At 39.6% G+C, this 21,385-nt stretch overlaps 1 protein-coding gene across 1 annotated transcript in view; it reads left to right on the top strand.

Moving 5' to 3' along the window:
• Nucleotides 1–17,458, top strand: part of LOC130104083 (cadherin-22-like) — a 109,521-nt gene extending 92,063 nt beyond the window's left edge. The window contains exons 10-11 of the mRNA XM_056270487.1: nucleotides 2,958–3,209; nucleotides 16,343–17,458. Coding sequence (XP_056126462.1) covers nucleotides 2,958–3,209; nucleotides 16,343–16,854 — 764 coding nt within the window. The 3' untranslated portion in view covers nucleotides 16,855–17,458. The remainder of the gene's footprint in view (nucleotides 1–2,957; nucleotides 3,210–16,342) is intronic.
• The last annotated feature ends 3,927 nt before the right edge of the window (nucleotides 17,459–21,385 follow it).

The raw sequence follows: 21,385 nt of genomic DNA, 5'->3' as shown, positions 1-21,385 counted from the left end.
TCCAAACAAAACATCTTTTGGCTTTTGATTTTGGACAGCTTGTCTGGAGCCAGTCAAGAGCACGAGCTGTTTTCTCTCACCAGGGTTTCATTTGTCTCTCCCTCGTATGCCTCTAACATTCCCCGTGTCCGATTGCTCCCCGGTTGTCTGCTGGCGTGCTTTTAGTCGAAACCGAACGTATAGCGCAGGCAGAGGGCATTGTTCATTGTTACTCGGTTTGTTTGGGGATTTGTTTTGGCATCAGCGGTAAGTTTTGTTCTGGTTTGTTTTCACAGTTCTCTTTCCATCTTCTGTATTCAAAATGGACTGTTCTGCCCTCAGTCGGCTGATCCTGTGATACAGAAACGTTACAATATGATTCGGTCTGGCAAACACAGAGGTCCCAAAACAAGTATTTATACCAAAACAAGTCTAAATGTGTAAATGTAATACATCAGATCAAGTGACTATCTGTATCTTAAGTGATATTTTGTTATCTAATGAGATGACATTAATGTTTATTTTGGCTCAAGTATCCATCCACTTTTCTGGAATGTATTTTTATTATTTTATATGCTAATACAGGTCAAGAGCTTGAAATAATTAAGATGTTTTTGAAAGAAGTCTCTTCTCACCAAGGCTGCATTTATTTCATTAAACATTTTTCAGTAAGTCATTTTTCTATTGTAATGTAGTATGTTAAAATGCCATTTTATTCCTTATATATATTATTCCTTATTTATATCCTTATAATAGCAAAGCAGCTATTACTCAGCTGAATTCAGCTTTGCCATCACAAAATAAATTACATTTTAAAATCATTTTCAAATAGAAAACACCTATTTAAATGGTAATAATATTTCACAATATTACCGTATTTACTGTATTTTTGATCAAATAAATGCAGCCGTTGTGAGCTGCTTAAACATAAAAAAAAAAAAACTTAATTATAACAAACTTTTGCCCGGTAGTGTATATGTATCATATTAAACTCTGCATGGAAATTCAAAAGATTATGTATATTGTATTTTGCAAAATCACATATACATTTTTACATTTCAAATTTGATTTAAAAACCCAAGCATGAACCAAGGTTTCCCTTGTTATCAATTTAAAATAGTGTTTTCTATTTCCAGATGGATGTAAAAAAATCTTTATATACATTTTAAGCTCTTCATTTCATCATATATTTCATAAAACCTGCTTGTAGTGATGTCCGATTTGTGAGCGAATCATTCTTTTGAGTCGATTCTTTTTTGTGAGTCACTCTGAATGACTTGTTAGCGAAATTAATCCCTTTAAAAATCCATATCCACCGACTGGAAAGGTCATAGGAATTCACCGGTCAAAAAGTGCAGAAACCCTTATAAACGTAAGCACTAAATTTGATTCACAGCTTTTGATGACTCGAAATCAATTATGAAGCTAATCTGAACGCTGATACGAGGTGCTGGACTCAATCAATGGTTTCCTTCTGCGTCCTCTTTTTGTCATTTAGGTGTTTTCCAGAAAGACGCGGCCCAACTAGATTGATATTGAAAGGTCACGGCTCCTTGCTCTTTAATAAATGATTGGCTGATGGATTTGACATAACCCAATCAATGACTGTGTCTCGGTCATATTTTAAAACACATTGGCGTTCGGATCTCAGTATTTACTTCAGCTCATTGCAGGGAAAACAGCTCAGCGGTTGTTTGGTTATGATAATGTCTCCATTTCTGATGTTTTTAGACTTTAGAAAGGGAAATGGATGTGTTTCATATTTGATGGTGTGTGCTATAGCCTATTTATGAGAATGAGAGAGCCTTTGAGAGAAGATTTACTGGTCCCAATGTCATAGTGCTTTTACTCAGCAAAACTCCCCGTGTCTCTAACGGATCTGGTAACGCGGGCTGTATTTATCAGTAAGTCATGCTCTAGCGCTGGAGGTGACAGTGATGTATGTCCTGCATGATGGATGGCTTTTGTGCCTGTATGCAAGTCCATTAGTTGAGCTGTTGCTGTAGTATTTTGCTGTTTGTCAGTGTTAGTCACATTCATACATCTGGCGTTTCAGCAGCCGCTGGAAAAGCTTTTAGGCAGTTCTGGGGAACTTTAGACTTGCTGTTTCTTGCTAAAAGCCTGCAATGAGTTTAATTTATGGTTGTTTTCAGTTATTAATATTTCATTGGTTGGCCAAAATCATGTCCGCACAGTTTGGCATGTTTCATTGTGTTATCACATTTTTTTTATTTTTTTTAAAACTTTTTTTAAAAGTTACAGCTACGAAATATGCTTATATTAAACAAATTTTTAATAACATTCGAATAAAGGGCAAATATGTATATAGGTTCAGAAAAAAAGGTACAAAAGCTGTCATTGGGACAGTACCCTTCAAAACGGTTCTAATATGTACAATTTAGGTACTAATATGTACACTTTTGATACCTATATGTACCTTTGAGGGACTAATATGCACTCTTTAGGTACAAAGGTGTACCTTTTGAAAAGTTACCGCCACAGTGACAGCTTTTGTACCTTTTTTTTTCTGAAAGTATACTGCATACAGTATTATGCTGTAAAAACTGTGACATTGTGAAATATTAAAAAGTATTTTACTAAATACAAAAAAAATCTGCATTTTTTTTCAATAGAATGTTCTTGTAACCGTGTAAACGTGTGTATAAACAGTGTATAAACCTCTTTACTGTCACTTTTGATCAATTGAATTTATCCTTGCTGAAAAGTATTCTTTTCTTTTTTGAAACGTTTCGACCCCAAACTTCTGAACTTCTAAATATTCTCAAATATTTAGTACTTTTCCCCCCTAATTTTTAAAGCAAGTTGACTAATTGGTCTTAATTAAAAGTCCTGTATAATTAGGCTGGTTTCTGGCCTTTTCAGTAATAATAAAATAATGCATATTCTAAGTATGAATAACAGATTGCATATATTGAGCCATGTTACGTAACGTTCTGTCTGTCCTCTCCTCTCACTAGACAACACAGCCGGCATCAGAACGCAGCGGTCCGGGTTTAACCGTCAGGAGCAGAACGTGTACCTGTTGCCCATCCTGGTGGTGGACAGTGGCCCTCCGGCCCTCAGCAGCACGGGGACCCTCACCATACACGTGTGTGGCTGTGACCCGGACGGGGCCATTCAGTCCTGCAACGCCACGGCGTACGTCATGTCCACTGCGCTCAGCCCTGGAGCTCTCATCGCACTGCTGGTGTGCATCCTCATTCTCATCGGTAAAACCTTTTACTTCACCAACTTTCTTTATTGATTTACAACGTCTGTGAGAATACAGTTCAATGCATTCCCAGTTTCTTAAAGAGGACCTATGTGTTATGCTGTTTTCCACGTTCATTTTTCTTCAGTAATGTTTCTATTTGAGTATGAAAAAGTTCTGCAAAGTTCCAAAGCACAAAGTCCCTCCAGCACGAGTTCTTCTCTATGTCAGTGTCAGTGTTTCTAAACGCCCTGAAACGCCTCCATTGTAGTCTTGAGTTTTCTTCAACGAACACGTCACAATATTCCTCATTTAAATAATTCATACGCAGAATAAGGGGGCGGGGCCTGGTTGAGTTAGTTAGTAGTGTGTTAAACTGAACTGGTGGTTATGGTAAGGGGCGGGACATTTCCCAAACACGCTCTAAGCGCTTGACCAATCACATCACACTGCTCCAGCCGACCAATCAGAGCACAGTGTGCTTTTCAGAAGGAGGGGCTTCATAGAGACAGGAACTAAACAGGGGTGCGTTTCCCAAAACCATAGTTGCTAACTAAGTTGGTTGCAATGCAATTTCCAAGTTAGCAACTATGGTTTTGGGAAACGCACCCCAGAGCGTTACTGGCAGACTGGAAGAGAGGAGCTGCAACAATGGAGAATATGAGGAAAATAATCAACATTCAAGCATGAAAAACTGTTCTAGTAAAAAAAACAAAAATCTTTGTAAAAGGGCATAATATTGCCTCTTTAACTACAAATGTGAAATGCATGCTTCAGGAAGCCAAGCAGGCAAGAAACTTAAGTAAAGCATGTATTTTAGTGTTGTGCATTGTCCTTTTGAGCGTGGACTACTTTTCTAGGTGGATGAATTTGTTCTGCATTAATGATGTAATTCCTGTGGGTGGAGTTCGTTGAATGTAAACAGTGCGTTACAGATAGTTGCATCACACACTCACACGGGTACCAAGCAAAAGTAACCAAGTTTTGTTTGTTTGTTTTTTGCTGGTTTCGCGATGAAAGACTTTGACAGACTGAGTTGATATGCGATTCTGTCACACCAGTCCCATGCTGTATGCATGCAATATTACGTTATCGGTATAGCTTTGAAACAGTGTGACAGATTTGACAGCATATTGACTAGCTTGACTGGTAGAGTATTGCAGAGGTCATGGGTTTGAATCCTATAGTGCACAAATGAACTGATGAAATTTGTTGCTTGAATTCAATGTTTGCTATGGATAAAATCAAAAAATCAAGTCAAAAGATTTTGCACACTTTAATGAATTTGCTTCTCATGACCTTAAAAACCTTTAACAAAAGACAGATCGCCAGGTGACTGATGGATCTCGAAGATGCAAATACATCCACTTGAGAATGCATGTTTGAGCATTATTATCTGCATTTATGGATCGATTAATAAAACCTTTCATCAGTAGTGTGCATTGAGACCAGCAGACTATAGAGGGAAGCAAGTACTGAACATTTGTGCTGCTTGTGCACACACACACGCACACATCATGTTTACCTCTACGACCGCTGTAACTCTTTTAATGGTCCATCATCATTCTTTAAATCCTTGTTCGTGGGTTCAAATGCGGCGGGAGGCAAAAAACCAAACTAGAATGACATGAAAGCTGATCAATATTTCATACAGCATCCTCTGCCCACTGACTGCAGTTGCTCATCCTCTATCAGGAAGAGTATGAAAGCTTTTGTTCACGCAGAGCGAACACACACACAATACAGGCTTTCAGTGAATGACATCCAGCCTCTCTAGTGGAGAACTGGTGAGTTAAGGGAAGCTGGTGAAAAGAGCAGCATCAGCACCACTGTCCCCGCGGATCACTGAGCGCTTTAAATAGAGCAGCCTTTCCAGACATCCACGGCACTCCTGTTCCCATGTAGAAGAGCCGTTGGACTGCGGTTCTGTTGTCATCGCTGAAAGTTTTATGACTTTCTTCTGGCCTCAGTATATCTGTCTTTATTTCTCTCCTCTACACTTAGAGCTTTTCCCATCCCTCTCTCTCTCTCTCTCTCTCTGTCCTCTGCAGTCGCTTATAAAGTATGCCACATGAATTGTTCTCAGTCAGCTGAGCAGGGTTTTTTTCCCTCCCTGTTGCTCATCTTTCCTGCGGTAAATCATTTATAAGTCGTGTGCGGGTCATCAGACGCACATCCTTTCTGTTTAATTAGCCATGTTTGCTCAGTCAAGCATCACTATCATTATTGCTCATACTTTTAGTCAGGGACTTTTCAAAACCGTTAACCCTAAGTATTAGAGCTTGTTGTGAAATAATAATACAGCCTTTGAAAGCATTATTTATGCTTTTTTTCTTCCCTATCCACTTACATAGTTTTGTGAATAAAATAATATTTTTAAGCATTTAAACATCAACTTTAGATATTATTGTAAAAAAAACATAAAAAACATTTTCATTACTGGCTGTGTTGAAAGGTGGGGGTGTGCCGAAAAGTAGGGGGTGTGCTGAAAGGTAGAGGGGGTGTGTCGAAATGTAGGGGGTGTGTCGAAATGTAGAGGGTGTGTCGAAATGTAGAGGGTGTGTGTCGAAATGTATAGGGTCTGTCAATGTAGAGAGTGTGCCGAAAAGTAGAGGGTGTGCCGAAAGGTAGAGGGTGTGTCGAAATGTAGAGGGTGTGTCGAAATGTAGAAGGTGTGTCAAAATGTAGAGGGTGTGTCAAAATATAGGGGGTGTGTAAAAATGTAGAGGGTGTGTCGAAATGTAGAGGGTGTGTCGAAATGTAGGGGGTATGTCGAAAGGTAGAGGGTGCGTCGAAATGTAGAGGGTGTGTCGAAATGTAGGGGGTGTGTCGAAATGTAGGGGGTGTGTCGAAATGTAGAGGGTCGAAATGTAGGGGGTGTGTCGAAATGTAGAGGGTGTGTCGAAATGTAGAGGGTGTGTCGAAATGTAGAGGGTGTGTCGAAATGTAGAGGGTGTGTCGAAATGTAGAGGGTGTGCCGAAAGGTAGAGGGTGCGTCGAAATGTAGAGGGTGTGTCGAAATGTAGAGGGTGTGTCAAAATGTAGAGGGTGTGTCAAAATGTAGAGGGTGTGTCGAAATGTAGAGGGTGTGTCGAAATGTAAAGGGTGTGTCGAAATGTAGGGGGGGTGTCGAAATGTAGAGGGTGTGTCGAAATGTAAAGGGTGTGTCGAAATGTAGGGGGTGTGTCGAAATGTAGAGGGTGTGTCAAAATGTAGAGGGTGTGTCGAAATGTAGAGGGTGTGTCAAAATGTAGAGGGTGTGTCGAAATGTAGAGGGTGTGTCGAAATGTAAAGGGTGTGTCGAAATGTAGGGGGTGTGTCGAAATGTAGAGGGTGTGTCAAAATGTAGAGGGTGTGTCAAAATGTAGAGGGTGTGTCGAAATGTAGAGGGTGTGTCGAAATGTAAAGGGTGTGTCGAAATGTAGAGGGTGTGTCAAAATGTAGAGGGTGTGTCAAAATGTAGAGGGTGTGTCAAAATGTAGAGGGTGTGTCAAAATGTAGAGGGTGTGTCGAAATGTAAAGGGTGTGTCGAAATGTAGGGGGTGTGTCGAAATGTAGAGGGTGTGTCGAAATGTAAAGGGTGTGTCGAAATGTAGGGGGTGTGTCGAAATGTAGGGGATGTGTCGAAATATAGAAATGTAGAGGGTGTGTCAAAATGTAGAGGGTGTGTCAAAATGTAGAGGGTGTGTCGAAATGTAGAGGGTGTGTCGAAATGTAAAGGGTGTGTCGAAATGTAGGGGGTGTGTCGAAATGTAAAGGGTGTGTCGAAATGTAGGGGGTGTGTCGAAATGTAGAGGGTGTGTCGAAATGTAAAGGGTGTGTCGAAATGTAGGGGGTGTGTCGAAATGTAGGGGGTGTGTCGAAATGTAAAGGGTGTGTCGAAATGTAGGGGGTGTGTCGAAATATAGAGGGTGTGTCGAAATGTAGAGGGTGTGTCGAAATGTAAAGGGTGTGTCGAAATGTAGGGGGTGTGTCGAAATGTAAAGGGTGTGTCGAAATGTAGGGGTTGTGTCGAAATGTAGGGGGTGTGTCGAAATGTAAAGGGTGTGTCGTAATGTAGGGGGTGTGTCGAAATGTAGAGGGTGTGTCGAAATGTAGGGGGTGTGTCGAAATGTAGAAGGTTTGTCGAAATGTAGGGGGTGTGTCGAAATGTAGAGGGTGTGTCGAAATGTAGAGGGTGTGTCGAAATGTAGGGGGTGTGTCGAAATGTAGAAGGTGTGTCGAAATGTAGAGGGTGTGAATGTAGAGGGTGTGTCGAAATGTAGAGGGTGTGTCGAAATGTAGAGGGTGTGTCGAAATGTAGAGGGTGTGTCGAAATGTAAAGGGTGTGTCGAAATGTAGAGGGTGTGTCGAAATGTAAAGGGTGTGTCGAAATGTAGGGGGTGTGTCGAAATGTAGAGGGTGTGTCAATGTAGAGGGTGTGTCGAAATGTAAAGGGTGTGTTGAAATGTAAAGGGTGTGTCGAAATGTAGAGGGTGTGTCGAAATGTAGAGGGTGTGTCGAAATGTAGAGGGTGTGTCGAAATGTAGAGGGTGTGTCGAAATTTAGAGGGTTTGTCGAAATGTAGAGGGTGTGTCGAAATGTAAAGTGTGTGTCGAAATGTAGAGGGTGTGTCGAAATGTAAAGGGTGTGTCGAAATGTGGGGGGTGTGTCAATGTAGAGGGTTTGTCGAAATGTAGAGGGTGCGTCGAAATGTAGGGGGTGTGTCGAAATGTAGAGGGTGTGTCGAAATGTAGAGGGTGTGTCGAAATGTAGAGGGTGTGTCGGAATGTAAAGGGTGTGTCGAAATGTAGAGGGTGTGTCGAAATGTAGAGGGTGTGTCGAAATGTAGAGGGTGTGTCGAAATGTAGAGGGTGTGTCGGAATGTAAAGGGTGTGTCGAAATGTAGAGTGTGTGTCAATGTAGAGGGTGTGTCGAAATGTAAAGGGTGTGTCGAAATGTAGGGGGTGTGTCAATGTAGAGGGTTTGGCGAAATGTAAAGGGTGTGTCGAAATGTAGAGTGTGTGTCAATGTAGAGGGTGTGTCGAAATGTAAAGGGTGTGTCGAAATGTAGGGGGTGTGTCAATGTAGAGGGTTTGGCGAAATGTAAAGGGTGTGTCGAAATGTAAAGGGTGCGTTGAAATGTAGGGGGTGTGTCGAAATGTAGAGGGTGTGTCGAAATGTAGAGGGTGTGTCGAAATGTAGAGGGTGTGTCGAAATGTAGAGGGTGTGTCGAAATGTAGAGGGTGCGTCGAAATGTAGGGGGTGTGTCAATGTAGAGGGTTTGGCGAAATGTAGGGGGTGTGTCGAAATGTAGAGTGTGTGTCAATGTAGAGGGTGTGTCGAAATGTAAAGGGTGTGTCGAAATGTAGGGGGTGTGTCAATGTAGAGGGTTTGGCGAAATGTAAAGGGTGTGTCGAAATGTAAAGGGTGCGTTGAAATGTAGGGGGTGTGTCGAAATGTAGAGGGTGTGTCGAAATGTAGAGGGTGTGTCGAAATGTAGAGGGTGTGTCGAAATGTAGAGGGTGTGTCGAAATGTAGAGGGTGCGTCGAAATGTAGGGGGTGTGTCGAAATGTAGAGGGTGTGTCGAAATGTAGGGGGTGTGTCGAAATGTAGGGGGTGTGTCGAAATGTAGAGGGTGTGTCGAAATGTAGAGGGTGTGTCGAAATGTAGAGGGTGTGTCGAAATGTAAAGGGTGTGTCGAAATGTAGGGGGTGTGTCGAAATGTAGAGTGTGTGTCAATGTAGAGGGTGTGTCAATGTAGAGGCTGTATCAATGTAGAGGGTGTGCCGAAAAGTAGGGGGTGTGCCGAAATGAAGAGGGTGTGTGTCGAAATGTAAAGGGTGTGTCGAAATGTAGAGGGTGTGTCGAAATGTAGAGGGTGTGTCGAAATGTAGAGTGTGTGTCAATGTAGAGGGTGTGTCAATGTAGAGGCTGTATCAATGTAGAGGGTGTGCCGAAAAGTAGGGGGTGTGCCGAAATGAAGAGGGTGTGTGTCGAAATGTAGAGGGTGTGTCGAAATGTAGAAGGTGTGTCGAAATGTAGAGGGTGTGTCGAAATGTAGAAGGTGTGTCGAAATGTATGGGGTATGTCGAAATGTAGGGGTTCACGCTGAAATTTAGGGGTGTGCCAAAAAGTATGGGGCGTGTCCAATGGTTGGGGGTGTGCTGAAAGGTAGGGAGAATGTCGAAATGTAGGGGGTGTGCCGAAAGGTTGGGAGTTGGTCGAAGGGTTGGGGGCGTGTTGCAAGGTAGGGTGTGTTTCGATTGGTTGGGGGCGTGCTGAAGGGTGGAGTTGTGGCAAAAACTAGGGGCCGTGTTAAATCATTCGGGGGTGTGCTGAAAGGTAGGAGCCGTGTGGAAAGGTTGGGTGCGTGTGGAAAGGTAGGGGCGTGCTGAAGGGTAAGGGGTTTGTGGAAAGGTAGGGGGCATTCAAAAATGTAGGGGTGTGCCAAAGAGTAGGGGCCGTGTCGAACGTTTGGGGCGTGCTGAAAAGTAGGGGTTGTGTTGAAAGGTAAGAGGCTTGCTGAAATGTAGGGGGCGTGACGAACAGTAGTGGGCGTGCTGAAAGGTAGAAGTGTTTCAAAAAGTAGGGTTGTGTCGAATGGTAGTGGGCATGTGGAAAGGTAGGGGTATGCCAAAACGTAAGGGGGGGGTGTTGAAAGGTAGCAGTCATTTCACAGACTTGAGAGTGCAATACAGTAAGAAAGCACTTAGCAACCAAGTAGCTGCATAGCAATGTGGTAAAACACCTTAGCAACCACATAGCAATGCCTAAGCAACTACTCGCAACACTATCATTACGGTGGTGAGTTTTTCCATGGACAAATACCACTCATTCTCCGAAAATATCTCATCATCTTGACATTAGTGTTAATGTGTGAGCGAAGCACCCCAAAATTTATCTCTAATTAATAATTCAATTAAAATGTCGTCCCAAAGGACATGATCCTCTTCTGAAATGAACATCAATTAAAACTGAAGCAGCACAGTAAAGCAGAAAGGCAGAAACGTATAAAAGTTGAATGCTAGTTGTTTGAAATCTTAGGTGTTTGAAAGCACAGCTTCTGATTGCACAGCCTCTCTTACCTCACTCCTTAAACGTTTATAACTTTTCTCTTTTTGTTTTATTTGATTTATGGAATCAAAATTGTATTTGGAAATAAAATCCATAGTGGGCTAGTCTAGTTTAATCTAGACCAGTCTTTTTAAATGTCTTAGTCTAGTTTAAATGTCATGAAAAGTTTCAGCAGAATGTCTCCTCTTCTTCTCCCAGGCATTGAGTGCAAAGATCGGATAGATCTCATGACGTTGGAAGGAAGAGGGTGTCCCTCCTGATCACAGCCTTCTTTCAATGCCGCACCAGATCAATTTGTGACATGATAAGGAGGGAATGAAAACAAATTTCTGCCTAATTACCTTCAAACAAACAACCCCTCCATCAGTTCATTCCGAGGGTGACGTGATAAATCCATTTGGGCGCAGCAAGGCATCTGCACACATCCGTCCCAATTACAGCCCATCTGCCATGATGGGAGTCCTGGCCACCCGCCGCCCAAGGGTAAATTAGCCGTCTTGTCAGGTCCGCTTAACCGAACATCTGCACGGCAAGGAGTCGCAACATGTTTCACAAAGGCAGGTACATAATGCGGTTCTTCACCCCATACCTCCAGTACAACGTAGGACGCGATGGGGGTCTGGATTCGTTGCTCATTCCAGATGGAGAAAGTGTGCTGGGTTGTTGGGGGAAAAAAAGTGCTGCGACCTTTTAGTGATTCAATTCCAGCTAATTCTAAACCAGCCTATGTAATCGATGCATGTAATCCCGTAATGTGTCTAAAGACTAGTCTGTATGCATGCATCTTCACAGGAATTACCACTTTAATGCTGAGCGTCATTTAGTATGCATCATGCACTGCAAATGCAGTCCGTGAAACTCAATTCACTTTACCTGGCTCGCGGCCATTCAGAGTCCTTGATCATGCCAGAATCGAAGAATAACATGAAGGGAGAGCTTGGTCAAAGACTTATCTCTCCGAGGCTTATGGAAAAATACTGAATCAAAGAGCCAGGGAGCCGTGCGCTTCTGTGAGGAGTCGCACCGTCTGCGGCGTTAATCGCTCCCGTGTTTTTAGCCATTTGTTGATCAGTAAACAATTGCAGACTGGCCTATTGCAAGTCAGTTACACAGATTAATTTACCTGTCATCTTTTCTCCTCCGAACATGTTTAGGGTAGATAAACACTGACAGAAAGTGTTGGCTGAAAGAAATAAACAGCGGTAAGTATTAATAATTCTTTCAACTCGGTTTTTCCTGTGAAATGTGAAAGGGAAGTTATGAAACTCCAGGTGTGGGCTACGGCTCGTGAATTGGAAATCGCCGTATCAGATTGATTTGTCATTTCCGGAAAGGGGCCGAGTGTGTTCATTTTCTGTCTTGTTTGTACACCGCTTTGTCAGTTTTCATATGGTTGGAGCTGCTTGCAAAGCTCAGCGCTAGACGGATGGTTCATGGCGAGCAAAATTAGCTTCAACTTCACAGCGAGAGCCTTCATAATGCGCTCATACTTTAATTGACTTGTGTGTGTCCTGTTCTACCAGGAAAGCCATCCATAAAACAAGCTTCTTAGTGTGCAGTCTGCACTCTAGATATATATTTTGTCCTCGAATGCATTTTTTGCTTATGTAAATCTATTTATCCATCCATCCATCCATCCATCTTATTTTTATGGTAACACTTTACATTAAGCAACACATATTCACTATCAACTATAGGGCTTTTTCACTCAGTTAACTCCTAATTACTGCGTACTGATAGTAAGTAAGGTGGTGGTTATGTTAAGGTATTGGGTAGGATTAAGGGATGTAGCATTAATATATTCTTTATAAGTACTAATAAACAGCCGTAATGTTAATAATATGCATGCTAAGCAACTAATTGCGAATAGTGTTCCCGAAGTTTTTGGAATGTATTTAGAAAGATATGTTTTGGGTTAATTAGAGCAAGAGTTTTTCTAACTCACAAAGAGCATTTAAAAGGGACATTAAAGACTGCATTGAAATAAATGTAAATCTGAGAAGTGTTTCTTAAAATGCATGATTTTTTTGAGTACTTTTAAGTACTTTGATGCAGTTTTCTACTATCTCATAAATGGTTGTCTGAGCGCTTTCATCCTCGTCATTCGTCCTCAAAAGGAAAGATGAAAGAAATTATTTCCGGACCCTCAGACGTTTCCCTCTCAAGATTAGAACGCCAGCCAAGACAATGGCTCTCTTATAACATTAATGATTATGTAAAATGGATAGCCTTTGATCAGACATGTGCCTCCCGAGAAAACATGCTTAATGAAATATTCAGATGATATTCAGATGATCACTTACTGAATTTGAACTTTGCACCACAGACATTATATTGAGCTTATGCATCATGATAGTTTGTATCGTTGCAGATAAAGTCCCTTTGAAATCAAAATGATAGTTTTGCGACTTTTATTAGCCAACCGGACTGTGATGTAAACTACATTCTGTTCGAGTTGCAGTTTCCACACATGTTATTATTAGTACAGTACTTAATACTTAAACCATAAAAAATGTTTACGTTTATATGAGCTGTGTGATGGAGAGCCAAACGACGACAGCAGATTTAATTAAATGTCGATGTATTGTCCAGCAGAAAGCAGACAACAAAATTGAACACAGCGCACGCTTCATCCCACACCATCATAAAACACAATGATGTTGTGAACATGACACTGCATTAAAACTACAGCATTACAAGGTGCACACAAACTAGCTTAATTAAACACATAGTATTAAACATAAATAGATCAATATCAATATTCCAGCGATTGCTGCAATGTTATGATGTTGTAGCTGATTGTTTGGATGTTGCTATGTAGCTGCTAGGGCATTGTGGGTGGTTGCTAGGGTGTTGCTAGATGGTGTAAACTGAAAAGAGTGTCTGTGATATTCTGATCTCTAGATTTTACCCCGGTCTATTGGACCAGAAAATCATAAATCTGATTGCTTAGAAAAGTAACAGCATGATTTGAGGTATAAATCATTTCCATAGCGCAAACGCTGTGGGCGCATAAAGTTTAATACCTTGGGTTTTGGGTTTGTGCACGCAAGCTACTTTTGAACAGTCAATCTCAAAAACCTCCACAAGCGTAGTAACCTACATTGCTAAATCACTGCTTTTGTCTCCACTTTTAGGAGGCTTAAAACAGATGCATGGAGGGAATTAGGTCAGACATTTTTTTCCTAACTAGAAATCCATATTAAATACATCAGTGTTCCCTAAATTGTAATTGGTTGGACTTTTCTATGAGCTGAAAGGCCAGCATATCTGTGAATGCAGCAGTGAGTTTAGCCGGCGGTTCTGTGTTTATTTAAACAACACTGACAGATCAAATGTAAGAAAGACGGTATGCAATCACAAATGCAGACGCTAATTAACATAATTCAGCACAGATTAAGGATTCATTGGTTTATTGAGACGGATGCCGCTTTTGTTTTCCAACTCATTAATTTATTAAATGATCCATCTCAATTGTTTGCCTTTTCAGTTCATGTTTAATTCCTCATTCATATCTGCACTCCACCTCGCGGCAAAGCTTTGTGAAAGTCTCATTTATTTGTAATCCTTTCTACACTTCTCCTCTCAATCATGTATTGTTAGTAAATGAAGACATTGGGATGGCAGATATATCACTTATTAACCAGTCTCAAATCCTCATGAATAATGCACTCAATTGACCGCCTTCGAATGTTATTGACCCAATCCTGCCTTAGCGGCTGTTGCTGTGTGCAATATTGTGATCTGACAAGGTTTGGCTCCCTTCTAAAGATTTTTTTTTGCAATTTTACGTTTTTAGGACACATTTATCAATACTTTTTCAAAACTATTCACACAGTTCTCCTAACCAACTTTCATTTCACATTCCTAATGCACTAATGCACTACCTTCATTCATCATGTCTCAAATCAACTAATTTTCCATAACACAAGCAAAGTTTGTCATTCAACAAACACGCTTTGTCACTCATACTGTAGAACAAAAACCTAAAAGACACTAACAACAGGCAGCATTATACAATGTAAAATTGGTAAAATTTCTTTACAAAACAAGACCGACTCTCTATACTGTTTAGAATTCACTGCAGTTTTTGTTACATAGTCCATGTTTGTATTACTGGACCAAATTACAAATATATATATATATTAGTATATATTAAATTTTAGTCCAATGGTTAGTCCAGTTATGCCGTCCCATCGCGCAAAGAATTTATTCTGCAAATGTGTTTCCATTGTAGTTTATGCACATGTTTTCTTATGAGATAAAAAGTTTATCTGACTCAAATATGCGCATCTTGGCGTTTCCATCCAGCGTTTTTTTTTTTTTGCTGGATGGAAATCCCAAAATGCACATAAAAATAGGTGGAAACATAGCTATTGTTTTGGTACAAAATGCATTCAATGATAAATGATCCACAGTTTAGCCACATAGACTGATGCTGTGCTCACTGTGTGAAGAGTTTTGAAGAAGGATTGAGAAATGGGTCCTTGCGATTGGAAAAAGCTGTAATATCCAGTCAATATATTTTACCGCTTTAGCACACTTTATCGAAAATTAAATTGACCAAAAGGGCGGAGCTTAGCAAAGGGTAATTTCTAATAGAAACTGCTGTGAGATTATTCCGAGCGTTGTTCTCGTGATGCAGAAAGGACAAGTCTCTCATTAGGATTAAGATGTGGTTGGTAATAAGTTCCCTAGCTGCGATGAGATGGCAGGTTGGGTTTGTTAATATCCTCCTCGTGTTGTGATGTGATCCACTGAGAGAAGTCGACTTCTGCTGTACGAGCGGCTCAGTTGTTTACTGAAGAGTCAATTTGAGGTTAATGGATTTTCCTTTTCCTGTTTGAGACAATTTGGTTTTCTAATAAGTAATTTTCTTGGAAACTGTGATGCTTGACACATGTAGGCTTTGCATATTTTAAATAAACTCTTTTAATATGTTAAAATTTCTCATGAAAAGTAATGTTGAGGCATATGTTAACAAAGCTCACCTTTAACGTATGTTTTTTTAAAATGAGATTCAAAGGTTAATTTAGTTAACGTTCCTCTCTGCTGTGGTCAAGCTTTGCATTGTGAGGTTAATTGTGACTATTTCTACTGTAAGCGAGTTGAAGTGAAGCTTTATTTACAACACTTGAACAAATACAAATAAACAAAACATGACGTTGGCATGACTTAACTATAACAACTTGAACATGAACATAAACCTGAATATATACAATGGTGACATGAGGGTTATATTTACACAAAGTCTAATGACTTAACAAGACACACCTGGACACAATAAACCAATAAGAACACGGCACATGAACCCAGAGAACCAATCAAAACATTACATGAGACTGGGGAGAAGCACATAACATGATCACATGTGGGCAAGGAATCACATGACAAACAGGAACCATAAGTTTGACTAAACTTCAAAATAAAAGACATGAAACATGACATTAATGTCATGAAATGGTTTTTGCAAACCATTTTATTTCCACAATGTATCTTGCTTTTTAATGTTTTTGTATCTCTGCTCACCAAATCTGCATTTATTTGATCAAAAATACAATACAGTAAAAACAGTAATATTGTGAAATATTTTTACAATTTAAAACAGCTGTTTTCTATGTGAATATATTGTGAAATGTAATTTATTCCTGTGATCAAAGTTGAATTTTCAGCATCATTACTCCAGTCTTCAGTGTCACATGATCCTTCAGAAATCACTCTAATATGTCTGATATTTATGAGTTAATTTGTTTACAATTCAGGTCATATTATATAAAATTATTCATCTATTTACTGTCATTTTTTGATTAATTGAATGCATCCTTTCTGGATAAAAGTATTCATTTTAATTTTCCCAAACATTTGAACAGTAGTGTATATATGTTTCAAGTTATTATTCCTCTAGTTCCTCCACAGAAAGTTCACAATGTTCTCATTGATCAATTTCAATAAATTCTCTTTTTTGACTTTCATAGTGCAAGGAACTTTTTATATTTCAAAATTGCGATTCTTCATAACATGAGGTCAATTCTAATCTCACGTTAACATCTGTTAAATAAAGTGTCTCTCTTGCTTGTCTCTCGTTGTTCCTTTAGTCCTGGTGCTGCTGATCTTGACCCTCAAACGTCACAGGAAGGGCCAGCGCATGTCCGAAGATGAGGAGGACATGCGCGACAACGTCATCAAATACAACGACGAGGGCGGCGGAGAGCAAGACACCCAGGCGTACGACATGAGCGCCCTGCGCAACCTCTACGACTTTCCAGAGGTCAAAAGCTCGGATTCTGGCCCTGACCTGCGCTCCGTCCCTCAGTGGATCCAAAACAGAGTGGTAGGAGACGGCGGGCCGGCCGACTTCACGGTTTTCAAAGGCTACATACGCAAGAAGGTCGAGCAAGCGGACGCGGACTTATCGGTGCCGCCTTACGACTCGTTCCAGACTTACGCTTTCGAGGGCAGCAGCTCGCCGGCTCTCTCGCTGAGCTCCATCCGTACGCTATCCACAACCTCAGAGCAGGACTTCTCATACCTCAGCGATTGGGGGCCGCGCTTCAGGCAGCTGGCGGGCTACTACGCCCCGGCCCAAGCTGAAGAAGAGGGGTCCTAGCACCATGCTCTCCCCTGATCCGCTCTCAGAGACCCTACTGTCCCGGTCCTGGAGTCGTTTTCCTCCCTGACGCTTTCGCCCACAGTTCCGCAGTGACGTTTGTTGGATCCCGGTTAGTCCGGAGAGATTTAATGTCACCCGTTACACTTTGCAAAGTGACTTCTTGTCTTGTAGAAAAGTTCAGGACAAATATTGAAGGAGAAGAGCATTAGGCCGGGTGCTGGGCAAACCTCCAACATCTTCTCACCTGTCAGAGAGAGCAAGAAGAAGCGGGGCCGTGCCATATGCACTACTCAAAACTCCCTTTGTTTCAGGTTGGGTTTTTTTTTGTGTGGTTTCTTTGCCCATCTGTGGAAATAAGGACTTTAACTCACTGAGATCTGGAGGAAGACAATGGAAATGTCTTTTTAAAAACCAACATTTAAAAAAACCTTAAATAAATATGTATTTATTTAAAGAAAAAAAAGAAAAAAGAAAAGAAAAAGTAAAACAATATTTATGTATTTATTGCTTTCTATTTATTTATTTATCCATCCTGGCAATGGACTGAAATAGAAAAAAATGGACATCATTTTTGAAGAATATTGAAGTTGTCAGGGTGACAGACAAAGACTGAATATGACTGGGGGGGGGGGGGGGGGGGGGGGGGGGCGAGTTGGGGTGGGATTGTTGAATCGAGTTTGCAAACTATCAGTGACAGTAAATCAGTCTTGAAAATATTTGTATTTATTTTTTAGAGACTCTTTTTGTAAAATACGAAACCAATTCGGGTGGAGAAAAGTAACAGCTATTGGGATGAATCTCACGAACACATGCCCACAAATCATGAGAATAAAATAAGAAAATACATTTTGCATGAAGATAATGAAGTCTGTTTTAAGGGAGCAAGGTTTGTGATATAGTTCTTATGGAAATTAAGCACATTCTCCCTCCAAATGTTTTTTTTTTTTTTTTTGTATTTCTCATTATTCCCAATAGATCCTTTGGTCTGTAATAATATAGTTAAATTACTGTAATTTGTATTACAGTAGGGAGAATTTGTGGAAAATGTGATTAATTGTCATAAAAAATAATTACTAGGCTTCATTTACTTTCTGCAAAATATGATTGAATATTTCTTTCTTTGATTCTGAAGTGAAATAATTCCTTGGCAGGTTTCGTGAACATTGGTTTTGTCTTGTCATACATTTTGTGTGTTGTGTTGCTTTTCAACTTATTATCCAGATGCCTTGCTGTGGAAGTTGTGTTCGGCATTGAATCTTTTCAAGGGGGATTTTGAAAGACAACATGGCACAATACACGACAAGAGACAAAACAGGCCATCTGACAGGTTCTTTATCAGTTCTTTTTTAGACATCCCAAGATATACGTTCATTGATGATTCATGCGTGTGCCAACGGGACGTTTCCAGATGGCTTTCCTGGGGTGATTTGATTGGTTTTTGATCATTGTGTGTTGGGTTGAGGCTGATGAACGAGAGCGTTTTTCCCAGCACCCTTAAATGTCCACCCAAACATGCAGATGTATGGCTAAAATACAATTGAAATCATAAATAAATATTTACGTTTTTTCAAGATTTTTCGAATGCTGAGTTTTTGTGCCACAAAAAGAGTAAAAACAAATTTCTTGCATTTTAATAGCAATTACATGCATTTTAGTTGCAAATTCTTATTCTAATCTCTGTAATAGGGATGCACCGATATGAAAATTTTGGCCGATATCGATAACCGATAATTCTTTATAACTGAAAGCCGATAACCGATATATTGCCCGATAAATCTAAATCCAAATTTTGATATAATTTTGGAGAGCCTGATAGCAAAAACAAAAGTCTCACCAATAAAAGCCACGTCCCAAACACACAATTATAATGTTCTCATTCGAATTTTATGTAGCCTATCTGACAGACTGCACGTTGCACTGTGTTTGTCTTTCTTTCTTTTCTTATTTTTGAAGTGATTCCAATCATATTTCAGGCAATTCAAAACCATCATGGTGAACAGTGCGCATCTGAAGCGTCTCAGCTGAAGGAAAGAATCTATTATCTGTCTGCTTTATATGTCGGGCAAATGTTCTTATCGGGACGATAAAATGAACATATATCAGCCGATACCGATATGGTGGCCGATATATCGTGCATCCCTACTCTGTATGCATCCAGATTTTATTTTTTATTGTCTTTTGTAATTCTCATTGTTCTTAGTGATGGTTCTCATTATTGTAATACAGTACCCTTTCTAAAAATATATAATAAAATGATTTACTTTATGCAAAATGATTACAATTTGCATAAATGAAGCGCAACATAAGAAATACTGCTGTGATGTATAAATAATTTAAATAATGTGTCTGTTTTTGCTTTACAGCAATGAGAATATTAGGAGAAAATGTTAATTTTCATAAATATAATGTCACTTTTATAATTTTCTTAATGCAAATTTGTCGTTTTTTTCCAGCCCTCTGATTCTGGAGGGAAATGTGACTCGGATGAGGTTTTGTCAGGAAAAGGCCGCTATGAACTGATGATGATGTTGAACACGGGGATGTCGCTCTAACACACAGTGCAGCAGCAGATGTTCTCATTTTACTTTGGCTTGTTTTTGCTTTGAGCCGCGACTGCGTTTGATGGATGAGCTCTTATGGCAGTGTATAAACCTGCACACGTCACTGGCCACCCAGAGCAAGTCTAGACAGACGTTTCAAAACACAGTGTTTGCGCAGAATCAAAATAGTTCAAAGATCAAAACAGCCCACAATTATAGAAAGAAGCACAAGGCTAATGCAGGCTGAAGATGGAATCGTGCCGTAGATGATTCATCCAATCTTCTCGTGTTTTATTAAAAGGTAACAGGGAAATGACAGAATGGAATTACGTGTTCTTTGACCTTGATCTTCATTGACAGTCGTCCATGCGGGATCATTACGCTGTTAAAGGAATTCCGAAGCCCCAGAGCCGTAATGAAATCCTCATCAAGCAAATGTCATGGAGATGTAGCCACTGACTGATGTGCAGAAGAACAAGAGTGTGTATCGCTCCCAGGCAACGTGTGTGTGTCTGTTTTGTCCTCGTATTTAATTTAAAAGAACACAGGCTCATTCCTCTGTCAACATTCCCTGGAGAACATTCCAAGTCTAGTTTAACATCATATTTTGAATGAATGAACTCTTGTTAATGTGATTCAGTCATTGGATCAATTTGGTGATCATTTTCATTTTATGGCTGATATTTTATATCAGTGTTATTCTAGTATTATATACTAATATAGTATTTATTAATATTTCGAATTAGCTTTTATTTTTATATTTTTAGCATTCATTTTCATTTTTGCCATTTTTATTAGTATTGTATAATTATATTTAGCTTTCATTTATTTTCATTTCAGTAATTGTATTATTTTCAAATGAAACTTATTAGTAACACTTTAAAATAAGGTTTTATTTGTTACAGTGTTAGTTTAGTTTTATTCATATTTTGCATTAGCTTTTATTTTTAGTTTTTTTAGTTTTATTGTTAATTTTAGTTACGTTTTTTTGTCAATTTGTTCTGTGCCTTTGTAATTTTATATTTTATTTCAGTCAGCTCCCAAGGCAACATTTCTAATTAAACGATTGCAATAGTTTTAATTTTAGTTAACAATAGCAACGCTGTACGGTTTGGTCTGTACAGAATATACACTTGTGATGATTAACATCACTGAACCCCCTGATAAAAACAACCAGAACAATTGCTATAATTGATTGTGCATTGAAACAAATCGAATCCATCTGCAAATATTGACGTTAATGTGACGTGGCGACAGAGTCGAACATCACTCAGTGAAAACAAACCAGAATGATTGTCTCTGGGACAAACACGGCTATCTGTGTTTCAGATCGAGAATACCAATATGATCTGGAGTAGAAACCAATGTTCTGTGTTGAGAAAAACTCTCAACGTTTGTTTACCCGATCAGGATTTGTTTGCGAACAATTATCATCTTACATATCCATTGTGTCTCTGATAGAAGAGCGCAGGATTCTGTCTCATGGATACTCACCGTATACTGTTGGACTTGAATAAGAAAGAGATTTCATCAAGTCTAAACTTACACACTCGTGTCAATCATCATGGCGAACTTAATAAGTCTTATTATTCAAATCCTGACAGCAGTTTTGTGAACATGCATATTTACTCATCTGACTTGCGCAAAACCAGACTCAGTATTCCTGAATAAATATAGTGAAATGCAAACACAGAATATTACATATTAAATACGTTAAATAACACAAATATACTTTATGCATTTAATCTCACTTTATTTACCAATGTCTTCGCTGCTGACCTTCTATGATCCACTTCAACCATAATAAGCAAAAATGACTTTAACTAAACCACAATTGTGTTTGGTTTTGAGCTGCAGCCTTTACTGTACATGTGTGTATGAGTATTTCCTTCCTGAGGCTTATTCATTTCACTTCTGTGTTACGTTTGCCAAAAATAGAACATTTAGGGTTTTTGTTATTTAAAAAAACACACAAAAAAAAACAAGCC

Source organism: Rhinichthys klamathensis, unplaced genomic scaffold (assembly GCF_029890125.1).
Source record: "Rhinichthys klamathensis goyatoka isolate OS25496 unplaced genomic scaffold, OSU_Roscu_1.1 h1tg000303l_1, whole genome shotgun sequence".
Lineage (NCBI taxonomy): Eukaryota > Metazoa > Chordata > Actinopteri > Cypriniformes > Leuciscidae > Rhinichthys > Rhinichthys klamathensis.
Note: the sequence above shows the minus strand (reverse complement) of the source record. Positions and strands in the feature narration are given on the sequence as shown.